The 19,512-nt window shown below is 53.6% G+C and overlaps 3 protein-coding genes across 4 annotated transcripts; all 3 read right to left on the minus strand.

Annotated features, from left to right (window-relative positions):
- Window positions 1–965: 965 nt before the first annotated feature.
- On the minus strand, window positions 966–3,139 carry LOC136113383 (activated RNA polymerase II transcriptional coactivator p15-like). Its single transcript, XM_065858531.2, has 4 exons — window positions 2,935–3,139; window positions 2,666–2,776; window positions 2,363–2,471; window positions 966–1,599 (listed from the first exon to the last, which is right to left on the minus strand). Exons 1-4 carry the CDS (start codon window positions 3,013–3,015, stop codon window positions 1,520–1,522), a joined length of 381 nt encoding a protein of 126 aa, XP_065714603.2. The 5' UTR covers window positions 3,016–3,139; the 3' UTR covers window positions 966–1,519.
- A 3,301-nt stretch (window positions 3,140–6,440) lies between these two features.
- NCLN (nicalin) lies at window positions 6,441–14,293 on the minus strand. Of its 2 annotated transcripts, XM_065858318.2 has the most exons (15): window positions 14,063–14,293; window positions 12,917–13,107; window positions 12,563–12,707; window positions 11,829–11,923; window positions 11,515–11,595; window positions 11,220–11,323; window positions 10,705–10,793; window positions 10,381–10,520; window positions 9,754–9,932; window positions 9,450–9,537; window positions 9,320–9,358; window positions 9,049–9,212; window positions 8,416–8,469; window positions 8,247–8,325; window positions 6,441–7,617 (listed from the first exon to the last, which is right to left on the minus strand). In XM_065858318.2, exons 1-15 carry the CDS (start codon window positions 14,241–14,243, stop codon window positions 7,558–7,560), a joined length of 1,689 nt encoding a protein of 562 aa, XP_065714390.1. In that variant the 5' UTR covers window positions 14,244–14,293; the 3' UTR covers window positions 6,441–7,557. The 2 variants fall into 2 exon arrangements, with proteins under 2 accessions (XP_065714390.1, XP_071655680.1); XM_071799579.1 differs by lacking the exons at window positions 6,441–7,617; window positions 8,247–8,325; window positions 8,416–8,469 and having other exon boundaries at window positions 9,053–9,358; window positions 12,923–13,107.
- Window positions 14,294–14,559: 266 nt separating this feature from the next.
- S1PR4 (sphingosine-1-phosphate receptor 4) lies at window positions 14,560–18,015 on the minus strand. The gene is made up of 2 exons (XM_065858465.2): window positions 17,925–18,015; window positions 14,560–17,064 (listed from the first exon to the last, which is right to left on the minus strand). The coding sequence occupies exon 2, from the start codon at window positions 16,957–16,959 to the stop codon at window positions 15,742–15,744; it is 1,218 nt and encodes a 405-aa protein (XP_065714537.2). The 5' UTR covers window positions 16,960–17,064; window positions 17,925–18,015; the 3' UTR covers window positions 14,560–15,741.
- Between the last annotated feature and the right edge of the window lie 1,497 nt (window positions 18,016–19,512).

Raw genomic sequence — 19,512 nt, forward strand, 5'->3', positions numbered from 1 at the left:
ATATAGAAATTTTTTAACTTGTTAACAAACCAAAAATTAACTTAGTTTTAAGGCTTGTGGATTTTACAATGGGAAGTTGCCCATGAGAGCGGGCAGGTTGAGATGAACAACAAAGTGTCCCGATTCCTGATATCTTCCTGATCCCGTTCTCCGAGGATTAAAACCAAAATAAAAAGCACCTTGTTTGCAAACTCTTCGAGTTGTTTGCAAACTGTATTAAGACATAATTATATAAATATTCAATGGGAGTGAGTTTACAGCATAAGCAACCTGGCTTTGGGCCACAGCCTCGTATCCTTATGCTCTCTCTCACTTTAATGAGCTCTTTTCCTCCCGCTGTCCCCAGCGAAAGGTTGATCCACCATTCAGTGTTTGGAAGGGCTGGTTCCAATTCGCGTCTTCACACAACCCGGAGCCGCTCCAGCTCCAGCGCCTCCGAAGAGCGGCGGCCTCGGTACCTCCCACCTCACCAAGGTGTTGCGGGTGTCAGAAATACTGGAGAGCGTGAAGCATTCGGGTACCATGGAAACCAGGGCAAGAGAAAACCCAAAAATAGATGGAAGACGCAATCTGTTGAAAAGTCTGGAAAAGCCTTGCTGGGGAAGGCAGCGCTCGCTGCCGCTGATCCCAAAACGGGATCCGGTTAGAGCTCAAGCACAAAATTCCCTCTCTCAACCCTCCCCATAATTTTTTTGGCCTCAGGGAAATGAATATTCTCCCTCCTCCTTAGGCCTTTAATTTGCCCTCTGTTTAACAGGCCTCCTAATTAGCAGTTACTTGGAATGACTCCCATTCTAGCTTGCTCTTCCCATGACCTGGAGCAGGTCTGATTGCTTCTCCGTGGCAGGATTATGTGGAACATATAATGAGAACAGACAGCACGCTCCTTCTGAATGGGAAACGCAACAGCAGAGCGCATAGAACGAAGAGCGGAGGTGCCGGCCCGTGAAACACGATGCCTCTCCTTTTCATAATGCAAACACGTTTATTGTGCATATTCACCCTCTACAGACAACCCAGTTGCTAAAATATAATAATCCCTTTCTTCACTCGGAAACAAAAACACCAAACAACCCCCACCAACACAGAAAGTACTTGAAATAGCCAGAATGACACATGGAGGAAACGTGGAGGATGGCAACGTGAGATTTACAAACCACCTTCACGGTCAGGCCGTGGAACAGTGACAGACGTGGGGCAGCTTCACCCCACCAGGGACACTGAGGCCACCTCCCCTGCAAAGCCATTGTGGTCGCGTCCCTCACCAGCACAGACCTCGAGTCCACTGGGGACCAGAGCTGCCGACGTCTCTCCACGGCACGGCCTCTCATTCCGGATGCTCATTCCAAGCTACTTCTTGCAAACAGAAGAGTGTCTGGTCTTGTCAGCACGGCCACCACCTCAGCGAGGAAACCCCATCGAGGAGGGGGGAAGGCGCCAAATGAGAATCTTTGGCCTTACGGCTGTCAGTGCACTTAAGAGAAAGGAAACAGGTTGAAGGTGCCCGTGATTCTTCATCTTACAGTTTCTTGAGTGCAGCATCAACCTCCGGAACGATCTCCTTTAGCTGGTTCCACTGTTCTCCAGACAGGGCGATCCCTGCAAACAGCAGCAGAGGTTTCAGAGCGCGCAAGGGGGAAACATCACATTGTGCAGCAGTGGCTCCTTCAGACCAGCTGCAGAAGGGAAGGTTGGAAGCTGAGGGAGAGGCACGGACCAGAAACAGCCTTCTAAACATGGCGGTTGTGCCAGCACTTCACTGCTCACCTGGAGCAGCGCTCAGTGCTGTCACAGTGAGCTGTTTTGTCCCAGGTATCACTCCTGTGTTCCAGTTTGCACCCATTGCCCCTTGTCCTGTCACTGGTTGTCACCGAGAAGAGCCTGGCTCCATCCTCCTGACACTGCCCCTTTCCATATTGATCCCCAGGAATGAGTCCCCCCTCAGTCTCCTCTTCTCCAGCTCCAGAACCCCAGCTCCCTCAGCCTTTCCTCACACGGGAGATGCTCCACTCCCTTCAGCATCTTGGTGGCTGCGCTGGACTCTCTGCAGCAGTTCCCTGTCCTTCTGGAGCTGAGGGGCCACAATTGCACACAAGATTCCAGGTGTGGTCTCCCCAGGGCAGAGCAGAGGGGCAGGAGAACCTCTCTGACCTACTGACCACCCCAGGTACCACCAGCCTTCTTGACCACTCACTCATTCTTCGTGCTTTTCTCCAGCTGTTGCCACACAGGCTGAGAAAGTGCTAAACCCTTTCATGTGGTTTGCCCAGCTCCCCATTCCTCAGCGTGGCACACACAGCTCTCCCTGCCACCGAGGGACACGAGCTAAACCTGAGCTGGAGAGCTGGCCCAGAAACCGTACCTTTCCTCCCTGGTTTCATGTCACCCTCTTTGTCAACGTAGAACTCCCTGATGTCCACGAGAACCTTCCCCTTGAAGCTGGACACGTGGACGTAACGCATCTTCCCGATCTGCGGGGACACGGAGCCACAGTTAAAGCCAGCCCTGCAACAAGCGGCTCCGCAGCCCACGGGGCCCATCGGGTCACTGGATGTGCCCGAGAACAGCTGAGCTCCATAAACACTCCACTACAGGTGCTGAGGCAGAGGGGAAACCCGCACAGAGAGCAGGAGTGAGATGTGATCCCAGAGCCTGCCCTCCGTACCTGGAACATGCCCTCCTCTCTGCTGCTCTGTCCCTTCTCTGTCCCCTTTGAGGGTTTGCCCTCTGTTTTCATTCTTTTCTCCAATTTTGAAGACGTTTCTTGCTTTCTTTTCTAGAAAGAGAGATCCACGGTTTGAACAGCCCAGCCCGAGGAAACACAGACCTTGTGCTGGGCCACAGCCGGGTCTGCACAGCGCCGGCTACACGGGCTCAACGAGGCCCACACGGGGACCCGGCCCCGAGCACCCCGAGCCCGCCGGGGAGCACTACCTGCCCCTGCCCCGCCTCGTCCTCCTCCTGCAGGCCGCTGTCCGAGTTGCTCGTCCCCACCGACTCCTTGGCCCTGGGCATCCTGCGGGAACAGCCGCGGGGAGCGGACGGACCGGACCCGGGAGCAGCGCAGGGACCGCGGCGGCGCCGCTCGCACCTCACCGAGCGCTGCGCGGACCGCCGGCCCGCGGCCTTTCGAACAGGCAAGCCCCGCCCCCCGGCCTCCAACCAATCCCGCGTCTCCTCCCGCGCCGGCACCCTCGCTCTCCCCCAATCGCTGCGGCGCTGCCCGCTGGCCCCGCCCCAACCTGCTCCACCCAATTGCTGCGGCGCTCCCCTCTGGCCCCGCCCCAACCTGCTCCACCCAATCGCTGCGGCGCTGCCCGCCGGCCCCGCCCCCGCTGGCCCCGCCCCTCCGGGGTGCACATTTCTCGCTATTTTTAATTCGAATCAACAGCTGCCGGGTGTTGAGCCAATCGGTGCCGACACAACCACCTGCTCTCGGGTTTCACAGCACTGATGCTGCTGTTTCCTCAGCACAACAACTGCCAACCTGCCCACCTCGAGGTGCTGAGTCTTGCTCACGGTCCGTAGCTGTTTTACTACTTCACTTTTTGCTACTTTGTGTAGGCACCAGGTGCACTCAAACGCATGCATTTTCTCCCTTTTTGCAGGGGTCTATTCCTTCCAATAACACGAGGAAACTCCATTTTTTTGAGCTTCCAGCAGCAAATAGTTCTCCAACAAATCCATCCATCGCTTTATTTTTCCAAGGGGAAAAAGGGACAAACAATTAAGGAAATGAAAAATGGTAAAATACTTAAATATTATTACATTTATAGCCAGAAAGAAATGTAAATCAACTGCATTGAATTTTCTATTCGCTTTTAAATATCCACCTCAATATACATTTGTTCTTCAGGACACACGAGATAAATAATTGAGTTAACATTGCCAGATAAATCACCTCTTCTTCCTGAGCTGCAAATATTCCATATGATAACCTTGAAGTTGATACCCAATGACTACAAATGGAGACTAAACAGGTTCCAGTGAGCAAGCAGGAGCCCACACTCAAGTACCCAGAGGCCAAATTTATCAAGACGTATCGTAGCACCCCCATCATTCCCATCAGCAAGACTGAATGGCTCTTAAATGCAAATCCCAGCACAGGCAAACGGTGCAGGAGAAGCTCCAGATTCTGGCTGGTGTTATGGTGCATGATTTCAAAGGAACAAACAACAAACCCCGCAACAATTTGGGGGGGTATCTGTGGTTTTAAATGTCTAAAAATACGGTGGTGGCTCCTCCAGCTGGGGAACCCACATCAGGGTCTTTCCTCTTAACACAGGGTGGAGTTCATGTTGCACAGTAGTCACTATTTCATAACAAAGAACCAACTTCTCTTATGTGGGGGATCAACCACAAGAGTCCAAACTACTTGTCACAGTCCCCATGAGTCCTGCAGGGAGTGGACAGAGGGAACGAACAGCTTCAGTGCTTAAGTCCTGTTGGAAAACAAGATTGTCGTGAGCTGCAGACTTTGATAGCAACAGGTAGAGCCAGACAGACGGCACAGAAAATTGGTTTATGGCTAGAAGCATCAACTGTTGGCCACTCGTGTGTATGTGGACATACATTTCCACGCTGCTTCCTCCTGATAAAAGGACAGATAAATGGGAGCAACAAGAACCAGCTACACACAGCTTGTGGAGCACTTTTATTTTCCCAGAGCAGCTGTTAGATTCCTGCCTCCGCCTGTTGTCTTGGTGACAGAATTGCTGCAGTAGGGATCACCACTTTTGTCTTGGGGTTTCTTTGTTTTCCAAGCCCAGCAGAATAGCAGAGCACATTCACGAGCTTGTGTCAGCTTCCCGAAGGAAACAGCAGCGTGGGCACTCAGTTCACTCCCAGGACAGGCACTCGGTCCAATTCCAGTCTCCTCAGAACTGGAACAATCTCAGATATGAGTGTGTAACATTGCAGTGCACATGCACTTTGATCAAAAGCATAAACACTTATCTGTCGTAAAAACTACTTTATATGGCAGGCAGCTAGAGATACGCAAAATGCATCCAATCGGATTATTGGACAAATTACCCTCGTGTGGGAGAGTGCGATGAACCATCCCAAGTGCCCTTCAGGTTCATGAACTCTCCTGCTTTACCTCCACTGCAAGAATGTTCTGGGCCTGTTCTCATCTCTCTTGCCCATTACCCATAAATTTTATATGCATGGAGTCAGGCTGCAGCAGGATTGTTAATAACATGGGGGTTTCCTATTTTTCTTAATGAAGTAATGGAGTAATTAAGCCTGGTTAGGCAATCTGGATTGGAGGGAACGTTCCCTCTCCAAGTGTAACACACCAGGAACATGGGATGCAGCTGGAGGCCCCTGAAACTACTTCCAGATACTCAGAACCTATGGAGAAATTCTTCAATAGCCACGGTGCCATGGACATTCTGGGCCTCACAGTCCAGAGCACAACAGCCACGGTCTCTAAGGGCAGAGCATCAGTCCTTGGAAAAGAATCACGGCTCATCTTCCAGCCATTTCTGAAGTCACCATAAACTCATTTGGCAGCGGAGCGTCACAAACACTTAGTGCATGCAGAGCTGTATTTTAAATAAGCACTCAAAAGATCAGAAAAAGGCATTTTTTCCCTGTAGGGCTGATGTAGTGCTTGGTACCAGGGTAGCTGGTGTTACAGTGGTATACCTGCTGCCACCAGCATGCTCTCCCAGAACAGAAAAGACCCTTTAAAGAACAAGGCGCTGCACATTTAAAGTAGCAGAAAGCACACGGCATGGGGTGAGGGGATTCCAAGGAGGCTACAGAGGAACAATGAAAGACGGATGGAAATCAGCGCTTTGGTCCCCATCCAAAGGACAAGGCCACAACCACCCCTTTTCTAACAGGCACACACGCAGCGGCTGTGGAATAGACAAGGATGCTCGGCTTGAATTTTCCTCGCATGCAAACAAAAGGTGACACCAGCATTCAAACCCACGAGAGCTTTTCAGCCTCTGTAGATGATGCTATTTTAAATGCAAGAGGTAGTCAGCGTGGTCTGTGAAGAGACCTCATGTGCATAGAACAAATTACAGAAAGGACTCATTCTGTGGAGCGGCAAGCAGGAGTATTCCATCAGGAATCTCCCAAAATACCCTGGGACTTGTAGTCAGTATCTTGATATATTTTCCAGAAGAATTTGGGGGTAAACGAAGTGCAACACTGCCCAGAAAAGGCATTCAGCTCTCACCAGAAAGTGGTGACAAGTATCCTGCTTATTTTGGATGGTGGAATTCAAGAAAGACTTAAACATAAGACGATGACAATGCCTGAGCAACCGGTTACCTGGTCCTCCCGATCTTCGCACAGCACTGGCAGCAGAAGCATCAGCAAGCTAAACACGAGGCTTGTGCAAGGAGAAAAGTAACAGAGAGAGTGTGTTCCCTTAGGTACAGCTCTAGAAACAGCCACGTTTAAAATGACATTCATAAAACTTCACGTTTTGATTTGCTTTTTAATGGCTAAGTGACCTGCCTCCCTCCGCACACACCGGGGGCGGCACACGAGCAGACGGCAACAAGCACTTCGGGAACTTGTTCATACATGCAGGTCAGGAACAGCGTTTCCAGAAATAATAGAGCGGAAAAACGTGAAATGAGACCCTGAGATGCAGGTGAACATGGGAAAACACCTCGAATTCCAGAAGCCATCTGGGAGTGAAAACTGAGGAGTGAAGACTGAAGGGATTACAGGCCAGAGCTCAGCAGAAGCTGCTCTTGGTATAACCACCTCATTGAATACACGGAACAGCACAGAACAGGATCCTGCAGCACTGAGGCTGTACAACCCCCCTTGAAAACCAAGCAAGAGTTCAGCACAGAGCGGTGGCAGCTGTAAACTGTTCAAGGACTGAAAACTTGAAGAGAAATCAAGTCCAGTGCAAAACGCATCCTCCAACAGAGACAGGAGAGAACCTGCCCTGCTAAGAACCCTCACACGAGGAACCCGTTTTAACAGCCTCTCCTCATTCTGGCAACAACAGTCAGAACCGTTCACAGTGCACCTCCTAGGAGGGAAGATCCTCCTGCAGACACTCACCACGCTTCCCTAAAGCCAGGCGCTGAACTTAAGGAAGAGGTGCTAGAAGAGAACACGCTCATAGTATTCTCTTTAATTTGCACGTGTACTTTTTGTTTTCTTTTAAACTGCTCTGAGTCCTTGTTTGCTGGGCAGAGATAACACAACACTCTGCAGTTTGAGCTTCCCAGTTGGCTGGAGGGCACACGAGTCCATGAAGGTGCTGGACTTGGTTTTACACTCAGAGAAGCTGCTCAGAATCAGCCATTCGGTGTTTAAACAACCGGCGGGAACTACTGAAGTCTCTGAACCTCTCCCCAAAAAAGCAAAGGAAAACAGACATGGTGCAAGAAGGTGAAGAAAAGCGCTTAAAAGGCGCACAAGAGTTAGAATTTCATTCTCTTTCTGCCTTCCTCCCCTCTCTAGAGCAGCGAAGAGGAGACAGAGGAAGGGAAACAGCAGGGTTCAGTGGGAGCAGGAGGTTCCTGACGGGCTCACCGATGGCTCAGTGCTGCTGTACCGCGACGACTCGCGTCACTGCTGCTTGGTTTTCATGGATAACCTCTGTATCAACTTGTAGAGAAGACCAAAGTGCTGGAACAGAAGGAAAATAAGTAACCATGAGACGTTATAAATTCTAATCAAATGACTGTCCTTTAACTGGATCTTCTCTTTCATCAGCTCACCAGTGACTTAGAAATTCACTTAATTCCTCTTTTGATTAATTGCATTTTGATTTGTTAACAGCTCCTTCAGATATTTGATAGATACAAGAAGATCCAGGCTCCAAATAATTTGTAATGACAAACAATCACAAAAACCCCCCTGAAGATGCATTTCTAAGCTGCATCCCAAGTTCAGATATCAGAAGGATCTCCTAATGCTCCAAGCTGCAAGCCTTTAACATTACAGGAGATCTTAGTTACTTTGAGAAGTTTCAGTCTGAAGCTGTTACAAAACCAAAAGAGCTTAACAAGAGGGTTATGTGCATCCTTCACCAAAAGAAGGGGCTCTAGCACATAGTTTTGCACTGGGATGGCAAGAGATTGTCTTCAATACTCAACACATACACATCGAACCAGCCAGCCCGTTTGGATCGCTGCTTGTAGAGCGAGGCGGCATTATCGTTCCACCTTTGTCCTGGGCCTGTGTGAGCACCAGTTACTGGAGTTAACGTTATTAACGAGGAAATAATACAACCATCTCCCGCTTCTCTTCTTTACCTGCACTGCAACGTAGGCAACACCAAGGTACGCTGCGATACAGACGGCCAGCAGGAGGTCAAAGATGGCCGGTTTGACCCTGCAATAAAGAACAAACACATTAAGTTGCTGCAGAAAGTGTTGCCACAGAGAGAGACAACAGCGCAACAGCCCAAAGGGAATTCCTCACCTGTATGCGTTCATCACCTGTTTCAGCTGGTCATAGAAAACAAACTCAGGGTCCCTGTGAGAAGAAGGAATTCCTTAGAGCGTGTTACACTTCTCGACAGCACAGACAGGTTGGCGTGACCTCCCTGCACACCAGTTTTGAACTGATTTTAGTTGCCAAGTGTCTCTTTTCCTACAATCAGAAGCCCGAGGATACAATCCGAAACACACGCTGCTCGGCTGTCTCGGAAGAGGCACATGGAAGATGCCTCGCTGGGTTCACTGAACCGCTTTAACCCAAGCAGGTCAGCCAGGATGGGAGCTGCATTTCTTGTAATTAAAAAAGGCTTTCTCAGATACTTGAATATTTTCAGAGAGAACCAAGACCCACAGTGGGAAGGGTGGAACAGTAACAGTGAAAGAACAAGCCTTGCAGACAGAGGGAGCTGCCGAGACTCAGCACTGTGCTGTGAGGAATGATAAAGAGCTTTTTCTGGGAGAACAGCATGAACCAAAACTGACAGGAGAGCAGAAAAGAGCAATCGCTTCCAGCTACACGCCAAGCAGCCAGAAAAGCTGCAGCTCAGAGCCAAAATTAACTGCAGGAGGACGCCAGCTTGTGTGCCCTGGCTGGTTCTTTCATCTTCTTTCTTACCGTTTGTCTGCCTTCACATGATGCTGTTTGACATCCTTCAGGTAGCGACCCATACAATATTCTAAGGTGTTGAGGAAGGTGCTGTCTTTATCAATCAGCTGGGCAGCCCGGGGCTGACTGCTCAGCCAGTCCATCACGGACTCCAGTTGTTCCTCCTGGATCTGCTGCAGAAAAATACCACCAAAGCAAGGGAGTCAACCACACACACACTGAGATGTCTCCCAGACCCAATTCCTTCTCCCCACAGGTTACAAAAACGCACGGTGCTCACCATCTGATCTGTGAAGATCTGCAGATCTGCAGGTGCTCCCTGCAAGGGAAAAAACAACAAACAGGCACATGAGGGCACGCTCAGCTGGGCAGGGTGAGTTTGGCCAGCACTGCACAATGGTGGCTCTTACCTTGTCTGTCAGGTTGTAGATGACCCTTGTCAAAGCCTCAGCAATGATCCTCGTGTTCCTGGTTAGTGCCTTAGTGTCTATTCGTGCCCTAAAGCAAAAGAGGGGATTATGGACTTGTCAACGGGACCAGCTTCTTCTAGAAACCGCCCGTTTTCACCGCATCGAGCACAGCCCTGAATCCACAGCCCAACTCCCAGTGTTTTTTCAGCCACACTCTGACCATAGGAACAGCACAAGCAGTCACGAAGCCAATTGGTGTTTACAAGCTGGATTTTGGCTGCAGCTTCCCCCCAGCGCCCCTGACCTCCTGTCCATGATGCTGTTGCGCAGGCTGTCCCGGTGGCTCTCCAGATGGGAGATGGTGAAGGCCGGCAGGCGGCGGATGGCAAAGCGCTCGTGCTCCCACGCCAGCATGTCCTCGGCCAAGTTTATCTTCTTGTGCACCATGGAAAACTTCACCTCTGGGAACTGGCTGGCAACAACCTGAGGGAAAGGACAAGCCATCCAGGGTGTCACGCTGCCTGTTGCATAGTCAAATCTTGCACTGCCCAGTCCACCTAGACTCAATTTTTTTGTTTTCCGGAAGGTAAATACCCTTCCACCTCAAAGGTGTGGTTACTGTCATTAAATAGCTGGTGTACCGTCAAAAAACACTGGTTTAATGCCACTACAGAAATCAGCTGGGTAGTTTTTGCAAGCAAGGAGCCATAAGGGAGCACAGTGGAAAACGCAGCAGATCTAGTCTGCTTTATTTGGGACTGAGACATGAGGAATTGTCTGCACTTCAAATCAAGTGACTGTGAACAACACATGAAATATTTCAATGGCACACCCTTTCTTCACCTCTTCAGCCCTTTACTGCACTCCTGGAAAGCTGCGGCTCCCCACAGTAAGTCCCAACTTCCCATCTCCCCAATGTGCTTTTCATTACCATCTCCAGTTCTCTCAGAAACGCATGCTGCAAGGTCCCCTCCTTGGGAGGCTTTGAGACATGGAGATGAAGGGTATTGCCTCGGCCCAGAGTATCAAGGCAGAGAACAAATGCTACGTTGTCCTGAAGCAGGCTGGAATCTGCAACAGAAAAATCCACACCTTTATTGCTATGCTTTGTGCTGGGACTTCCATCCCAAAACATCATGGCCCACACAAGGAGATTCTTACATACAAGACACTTAGCACAATCACAAGACACAGCACAATCGTATTAACAGAGGCCTTGCCGCAGACCGTGCTGGAATGCCAGCGCCTTACTCACCAGTGTGGTCCAAATTGTCTTCCAGCCACCGCTTGGTTCCTTGGTAATTGAACTTGCCACCTCCAGATGCAAAGAACAGCAAGTTATACCTGCCCATCAAAGAAGACAGAAAAGTGTCAGCACACTGCACTCCATGGCTACAGAACTCCCGTACTCAGCCTCGGAGGTGGGTGAAATCACAAGAGCTGGCACCTGACATTCAAGGCAAACTGCCCATTAAAAACACTTCCTATGTGCCACATACTAATGTAAAGGGGATGGGGTGAAGAGGGGGAGTTCCCCGTGCTTGAGGATGGAATCTGCTCCCCACACCAGCCCTTCCACTTGTTCCCAAGCTTGAGCAGAGCTATGGCAAAGAAACCAAAGGAAGGAGCTTGGCGATTAACTGCAGCCGTACTCAGAGGGGAGCAAAGGGAGTAAAGGACTCCTTGCAACACCCTACAGGTCTGGAGCAAAAGCTGTTCTTCCCTGATCTCAGCTACACACATTCCACCGAGAACAGGGCAGTTTCTTACCCAGCATGGGTACGTCTGTAGGTGTAGAGTCGGGAAAACAGCCTGGCCAGTTCCAGCAGCACCGAGACACCGCTGCCGTTGGAGTCAGCGCCGTGCGACAGCCACTGCAGGATGAAGGGGGCAGAGACAAGGTAACAACCCCGCTCTCATGTACCACAACAATCCTGAAGACAGCACGCCACCACACTTCACTTCTAACTGCCCCGGGTCTTTAAGGCCAAGAAACACCACAGGGGCACAGGCCACATGAGAGAAAAGACAGGAACAGAGAGCTGCAGGAAGGAAGAATACTCACTGGAGCCACTCCAAAAGAGTCGTAATGGGCAACGATCACAACGGTGGGCAGGTCCTCTCCACCCAGCCCCGAGAGCCTTCCCTGCAGAGGAAAGACAGAAAGACATCGGTGTCACCCAGCATTGCCTCAGTTCAGCCGTACAAAGACAGCCCAACTTCTCCACGCCTGAATCTGCAGCAGCCTCAGCTCTAAGGACATCAAACACTAACCCAGCTGAGACTCCCCCAACTTCTCCATCAGTCCAAACGTCTGCTGAAGTCCTGATAAAAGAGGCATCCCACAACGCCGCCAGTTTGAACCCAAACACAACTCACCTCCACGCTGGGGATGAGCCAGTCATTGATGGCTTTGCTCTGAGCCCCGCTGGTCACCATCTGGAAGCCATTGGCAGTTGCTGTGTGCAGCAGAACTGAAAAAAAACCACCAAAGCCCTACAATGTATGCCTGGGAAAGTTTTGTCCCTTTATTTCCCTTGCTAACTGTGCTCTGGAGAGACCAGCTTTAAACCATTTAAGCCTTTTCAACCGTTGCTTGCGTTTATGCATTGACACGGAATCCTGGTGACCGCAAATTTTCATTCTGTCCTGAAATCCCCATATTTTGTGCTGGCTAAACCAAAAACTTTCCTCCAGCAGTCCTAAAATGAATCATGAGCAGTAGGCTGGTAAGATAGTAAAGCTATTTACAGGGGAATACATGGAAGCACTGAAATGACTTGTGGTCAGACAAAAAGCTTCAGCATCTACCCACACACCATAGTCATTTAACACCTTCGGTGTTGTTTTTAACCCGAGCTGGATTCCCTATCTTACTCATAACAGTGTGAAGCTGAGAACTCAACTCCATGCCACCGTATTTCCAAATATAGTCAAGTAATACTCTATCTTTAACTGTGTTTTTCTTCCATTACGTTTCAAAGCACTTTAACAAAGAATAAACATGCAAGCAACACAACACCGGTCCACGGTGCGAGACGCAGCAGACTGCTCCCAGAGCTGGGATCAGGCCTGTCCTCCTCTCAGCCTTTCCCCCACGTGTTAGAACCCACCTTCTGCAGCCGAGGCAGAACCCTGTGACGCAGAAGCAGCCCGTGTTTGTTCATAGATAGACAGCAGCTCTTCATCTTCCACCGCAAAGTAGACTGGCACAATGGTTTCCATCGCGAGCATTTCCGGCTCTATCTCCATGAATTGCTGATGATTTAAGCGAGACACAAACTTATCATCTGCTAAAAATGCAGGAGGGCAGTAAAAAATTAACAACCAAAGCAGAGAAAGGCAAACTTTAAAATTAGAATATGATTTGTTGTGCATTACAACAGCTTCCAGTCCTGCAGCAACCCAAGCCTCTCTCCCTCTCAACCATATCTCCCATCAGAAGAGAAAGGGAACATTTTTTTTACCCTTACAACGTCCTGTGGGACAGAAGAGATGGATCGCGGCAGGATGATCACCACAGCGCCCGCTGACTGGCGGAGAGCCTTCTGGTACTGCTCGTAGGAGAAATCCACCAGCCGCATCATCACGCAGCGGCGGCTCAGCACATCCGCTTCTACAGTGCGGGCTTCTGTGTTAAGCACCGCGCTCCTGGTGCCTGCGAGGAGACAACAGCAAGAGGGTTTGTAAGTGGGGTTTGTAAGTGATTTCATCACATCCCCTTTGCTTGGGCCTAGCTCCTTCTCACAACAGTCCTGGTGACAGTCTGATGAACTCCAGAGCAGCCACGACCTGCAGAGAGCTACGTTCTTCTCTTTCCCTTTGTCCAAGAAGGAAGAGAGACCTGTGATTTTTTTCCTTGCATCAATCAGAGCAACATCTGTCCAGCCACGTCCTGCCGGGCTGGACTCCAGCACTTCACAGCCTCAACCACCCTCCAGTCCTCCCCCTCACCGCCACGCAGGCCTGCGTTAGTGAGCACAGGGGCGTGGAGGCTGAGGGTTACAGCACTTCAGTGATTCGCAGAACAGGTTGTGTTTCTGACTCGGTGAAAGGTGTTGCACAATCAACAGCCTGGAAGCAACAGAACAAAGGAACCGGAGCTCAACAGTAGCATAAAGGAAGAACTGTAAAAGACTCTCAAATGAGGAGACACTGGAACAACAGACATTGCTGAGACAATGAAGAACAACGAAGAATCAACCTGTCAATGGCAAGAGAACAAAACTGAGGTTATGACCAAGTTCCCCGGTACACGAGAGGGCTGCAGCTGGACCACCTGCAGCACAGGGCCCAGCCCACACGCAATGACACGGCGGGGTCCTCGGACACCTCGGTCACCACGTGGGAGCTCCTGGCAGCCTCCTGCTCATGCTGAGACGTGAGGCCCATCTGCGGCCTGCCTGGGGCTGGGCCTGAGCCCTCCTGCCGCCTCCCCGGGCCCTCCTGCCGCCTCCCCAGGCCCGGGTCGCCCTCCCGGGGCCGCCTGCGGCTTCGCGGCCTATCCTGGGCTCCTCCCCGGGCCCACGGGCCGTGAAGCGGGCCGCTGGCAGGATCCCCCTCCCGGAGGCCCGGGGCCTGGCCGATCCCGGCCGGGCCGTGCAGTGTCTCACCGTAGGCCTGCCCGCCCAGCTCGTACTGCTGCATGCGGTACACCGTGAACTCGTGGGCGGCCTCGGCCGCGGGCGGCGGGCCCAGGAGCAGCAGCACCGCGGGCACGAAGAGCAGGAAGCTGAGCGGCAGGCACGAAGCCTTGAGCACCGACTCCAGCACCTCACCCGCCTCCTCCAGCATCGCCGCAGCTCCCGTCCCCCGGCCGCTTCACCGGCGCGCACCGCACGCACGACGCACGCACGCACGACGCACGCACGCACGACGCAGCCACGCACGCACCGGCCGCGTCTCCCGCAAGGGCCGCTGGGAGTTGTAGGCGCGGCGGCCGAAGCGGCGACGCGGGGCGCCCTGCGCGGCCTGCAGGGGGCGCGCGCAGCGGTGGCGCAGGCCCCGCCCCCCAGCCCCGCCCACCCCGGGCGGGCAGATCAACCACATCAAACCACGCGGGCGGTTCTGGGCACCCAGATTTATTGCGAAACAAAGGGGCTGGGTGCTCGGCACCCCTGCGTAGGGCCCAGGACAGCGGGGTTTAAGTTGTCAGGAGCTGCTCCCGCAGCGCTCGCGTGTTCGGTGCTGTTCCCGCTGATCGCAGCGGAGCGGAGAGCTGGGCGCAAGCTGGCGGCGCCTTCGGGCTGCACCGGGTCGCTGTCTGGCCCTGTTGTGATAGGACAAGGGGTGATGGTTTTAAACTAAAGGAGGGGGATTCAGGCTGAACATGAGGAAGGAATCGTTGGCCCTGAGGGTGGTGAGAGCCTGGCCCAGGTTGGGCAGAGAGGTGGTGGATGAACCATCCCTGGAGACACCCCAGGCCAGGCTGGACGGGGCTCTGAGCACCCTGAGCTGGTGAAGATGTCCCTGTCATGGCACTGGATGAGCTGGGAAGGTCCCTTCAGCACAAACCATTCTGTGATAAAGCAACAGGCCTTGTCCTGGGAGATGCAGAGTGCAACAAGCCCTTTTCTTCCAGGTGTGCTCCGTAGCAGCGTCCCTGATGATTTCCCCTGGCACAAAGAGGAATCCCAGACCTCTGTGTCTCATTAGCAGCACCACGGAGTCCAGCTCCACCTGGGTCGTCATTATCTCCCTGCTCCATCCTAGTCGCACCACCTCTTCTCCTGTTTTACAACCCACTGCTGCCGGCAGGATTTGGGGTCCCAGTTCCAGTTGCTCTTGTTCTGGTTCTGCCTTGGCACGAGTGATTGATGTCCCGGCACCGAGGTGTCTTGGTGAAGTTCTCCTTGGTTCTTTCCTGCTGCTGACACGGTGTTAAGGCCATGAGCAGGGATGGAACTGGATGGGCTTTAATGGTCCCTTCAACACAAAATATTCTGTGATTCTAAGAGGCTGGGGGTAGGCTGGTTGGGGCAAAATACCCTCATCTGGGCACATACAGCATCTACACACACACACACACACAGAGCAGGGTCCACCAAGCACAACAGTTGTCCCAAGATGTGCCCCTGTCCTTCCCTCACACCCCAGGAGCAACGCACACCCCGGTGCTGCCCCCACGTGCAGAACATCCCGGTGTGACGGGGCTGGAAACCACAGTTAACGACCGAGCCAGGCTGCGCCTGCTCAGCCTGAGGTGCACGTAGGCTCCAGTTCTGCCAGGCCAGCCCCAGCAGTGTGAGGTCCTGCTGGGCTGTGTGGCTCCCCCTGCCCTCCCTGCGGCCCCTCAGAGGCTGGGGAGGTTGCTCATCATGCTGGAGTTGCTGGAGAGGGGAGCCCTGGGCCGGGCGTTCAGCGCCACCGAGCTGCGGAAGCTCTCGCGGTAGCGCAGGGAGCTCTCTGTGGACGAGCCGGAGTTGATGTCCGTGATGACCACGCAGCTCCCGGGCTTGCAAAGCCCGATCCTGACACAGCAGCAGCACAGCAGGCTCCCCACGGCCCGGCGAACCTCCACGCTCCGCAGAGAGTAAATGACGGGGTTGATGGCCGAGTTGAGCATGGCCAGAGCCAAGGTCCAGTCCAGGCTGTGCAGGTGTTTGCAGGTCTGGGTCTCACAGAAGACGTCAAAGAGCAACAGGACAAAGAGGGGGCTCCAGCAGATAATGAAGGCGCCCAGGATCATCAGCACAGTCTTGAGCAAGCGCAGGGACCGTTTGCGGCTGTGCCGGGAGCTGGTTTGCTTAGAACTGGCCTGGACCAGCTGGAAGATGGAGATATAAAGGCCGATGATCCCCAGGAGGATGATGCTGAACATGACTACGGAGAAAAGGATGTAGTTCTTGGCGTAGAGAGGCAGGAGGACGGAGCAGGCGTTGAAGTCGCAGAGGCAGTTCCAGCCCAGCAGCGGCAGCAGCCCGATGACCAAGGCCAGCAGCCAGCAGGACACGATCAGGCCCCGTAAGCGCAGGGTCTTGCTGGCTTCGTTCTCAGCGATCGGCCTCACCATGGCACTGTAGCGCTCGATGGCCGTCACCAGCAAACTGAAGGTGGAGGCAGCCAGCGCGACGAAGAGGATGCCTTCCCGCAGGAACCAGAGCTGGGGTGAGAGCTGGAAGGTCTTCTTGCCCGAGAGGCAGAGATTAGAAAGGTAGGCGATCCCTGCAAGCAGGTCGCTCACGGTGATGCTGGCAATGCAGGAGTAGACCCAGCGGCGGGCCCGCAGGCAGCGCAGGATGGCCAGCAGCACCAGCAGGTTCTCCAGGATGATGAAGCAGCTGACGATGACGAAGGTGGTGCGGATGAGACCCATGCCCTCGTCCCCAGAGTGCCGGTTGGTCAGCTTGCCTGTGAAGTTGTAGTGCTGCAGGATGATGTTCACGTTCCTCATGGCAGTCAGCTGCAGGCAGGAGCCCTTCCCGTCAAGTCTGAGCTCAGAATATTGAGCAGAGCCCAGTGGAAAGCGAAGTGAGTGATTCACCAGCCAGCTCAGCTCTGGAGCATCCATCTTCTGAGCCGAGGGATGCAGGATGCAGGAAGGGTTGAGGTGGGTCTGGAGCAGAGCAGTGCCCGGGGTGCGGATGTCAGAGCCCCGTCTGCCAGCCTCGCAGCGCTGCAGGAGAGATGGGAGAGCAGGGTGAGGTGTTTTGTAAGGCCACGCGTACGCCTGGGCTTCCTGTTGTTTAATAACGTTTCCTGTTGTGAGCTAGAGTATTGACATCGTTTCTAACAGCTGCCATCACTTCTCAGGACGGGTCTGGCTGCGGTTGTGAAGGTGGGACATGAATGAAATAACGTGTCCAGCTCCTCTTTGAACCAGGGCAGGCTGGGCTGAACAGGTTAACACCTCCCACCTTGCTGGGTAGAGTGTTGGGCTGAACAAAGTGCTAGTGGAAGCACCCAGACAGCCTAAGACACTCAGTGCTTTGCCTTTGGCAGGGTTAAATTTACCTCTGAGCAGAGAGCAACTGCTTCTTCATCACCTGCCCCATGCGCCACCCGCGCCCAGCTCCATCCTCAGCCAGGAGGAAGCTCCATAAGCTCCGTGCTCTCACCCCCGTGAGCTCCTCCGCAGGCCCAGCTCCCGCCAGCCTCACGGGACACGTCCGTCCATGTCCTGCCCTGTCACCTGCGTGTCTCAAGCTGGGGCTCAGCTACACCCAGCTCAAAGAAAAGCAGCCGGTCCAGGCCCTGCGTGGGCCCTGACGCTGCACCCTCCACCTCCAGCTCTCCAGGCACCCTCTGGAGATGCACCAGGGTTGTCCCTCTGTCCAGGTCACAGGCGGGGAAGCAGACACAGCGCTGCTGCCGCTTGCCTGGCACTGCAGAAGGCGCGTGGCGTGCATGGAGACCAGAAGCCAGGAGTCCTGGCATCACTGTGATGCTAATGCCTGCCATTGACCTCTTGCCTGGAGAGAAAGTCTCGCACCGCACCATTCCCAACCGCAGCTGTTGAATTTGCCTCTGACTCACCTGTCATGACCGGCAAGGCTCCCGCTGCCCGAGGGAGGTTCAGCAGCCCCGGTGCTCTCCAGCTGCACAGAGCAGGTAGCGGGGAGGGCTCCTCGTGCTAAATAAGTGAGACTTCTACCTACCAAAGTGGCAAAAGGGAAGTTACAACACCAACCGCGTTTCTGTGCAGGGTGGACCCCACCCAAAACAGCTGCAAAGCAGCATAGAGAAAAGAAAGACGGAGCACCTTTCAACTCGGGATCACAGCGGAGACTCTGCCCTGCTTTCTGCTTTCGGGCTGGCACAAAGCCAGGGACAGGTCCCCAGGCTGAGAGCAGAATCAGTGATTTCTTCCATCCTGGGAGTCCATTCACTGCTTGATGAGCGGAGAGATCCCAGCCTGGACAAGTGGAAAATGCCAAAGAGGCTCCTGCTGCGGGAAGTCGTGTGCAAGCAAGAGCTGTTCTCCTCCAAACTCAGGGCTCCATCCTCCACGTTCACCCTTTCAGCTGGTGGTTTGGGCTTTTCTATCAGCAGCGTGGAAAGAAACTCATGCTGATAAAGTCAGCAGATGACCCCGGGGGGACTTGTATCTCCTCCTGTGTGTGCAGAGTGGGACCTCGCTGGGGGGACAAACCCGGCCCCACATCCCCGCAGAGCTGCTGCTGCCGGACCTGGGGTGGGATCCCCATCTCCATGGGGGCAAATGAGGCCCCGCTTCCCCGAGCAGCCGCCTGGGGAGAGTTCCTGTTGATCTGCAGCGGCTCCCCGTGCTATCAGCACAGAGCCAGCCTGGGCTTTATCTTGATACTTCTCCTTTGCTGCTGTTTCAGTTCAGATTGTCTTTCTTTGCGATGCAGGGGGGCTGGGGAGGGCCACCCTGTCCTGCAACGTTTCTCATCTCTTTCCTTCAGATCAAGACCACGACACACTTGAAACTGCCTGGTAGCTGCTGAGTGCTGAGCTTGCGAGGACCAAGGGAGCTCTGGGGGCAGCTGCAGCCCCCGAACCCTCTGCCGGAGCCGTGGCCGTAGTGGGTGCTCTTGGGTGCTGAGCAGCAGGAGCCCTGGAGCCTCCATAGCCTGCTCTGCCCAGGCCAAGGGGAAGGGAAAAGCACCTTGGCCCCCAAGGGAAGAGTTTGTCTGCACACAAATGGGGTGCCCAGGGGCCGGAGCAGCCTGGAGCCCAGCACCATCACGCCCAGTCAGCCCTGCCCAGCCCGCTGCTCCCTGCAGGGCATCCAGCTCCGAACCGCGGGGGCCACGAGCAGCGACGGGGGAAAAGCAGCGAGCTACAAACACAAGATAAAATAGCGATGACTTCTGTTGAGGTTTTCCTGCTGCGCTGCTGCACCATCCTGGTTAAAACTGGTGTATGTTCTGATGAAGAAGAGATGGAGAACTCTGCCTGAGGGAGGGTCCAGCCTGGTGACCCCCAGGTTGGCTCACGGGCAGCTGGTGTCCCCATTGCTGCCCCATAAGGCCATTGTGTCCCCGCTGCGTGGCCCCAGCACAGCCCAGCAGCAGCATCCATTCACCCAGAGGTGTTTTTCTGCTCCAGGAAGGGTGGAGTTGTGCTCGTTTGAAAATGACTGATCGCTCCTGGTTGT

Source organism: Patagioenas fasciata, chromosome 27 (genome assembly GCF_037038585.1).
Source record: "Patagioenas fasciata isolate bPatFas1 chromosome 27, bPatFas1.hap1, whole genome shotgun sequence".
Taxonomy (NCBI): Eukaryota; Metazoa; Chordata; class Aves; order Columbiformes; family Columbidae; genus Patagioenas; species Patagioenas fasciata.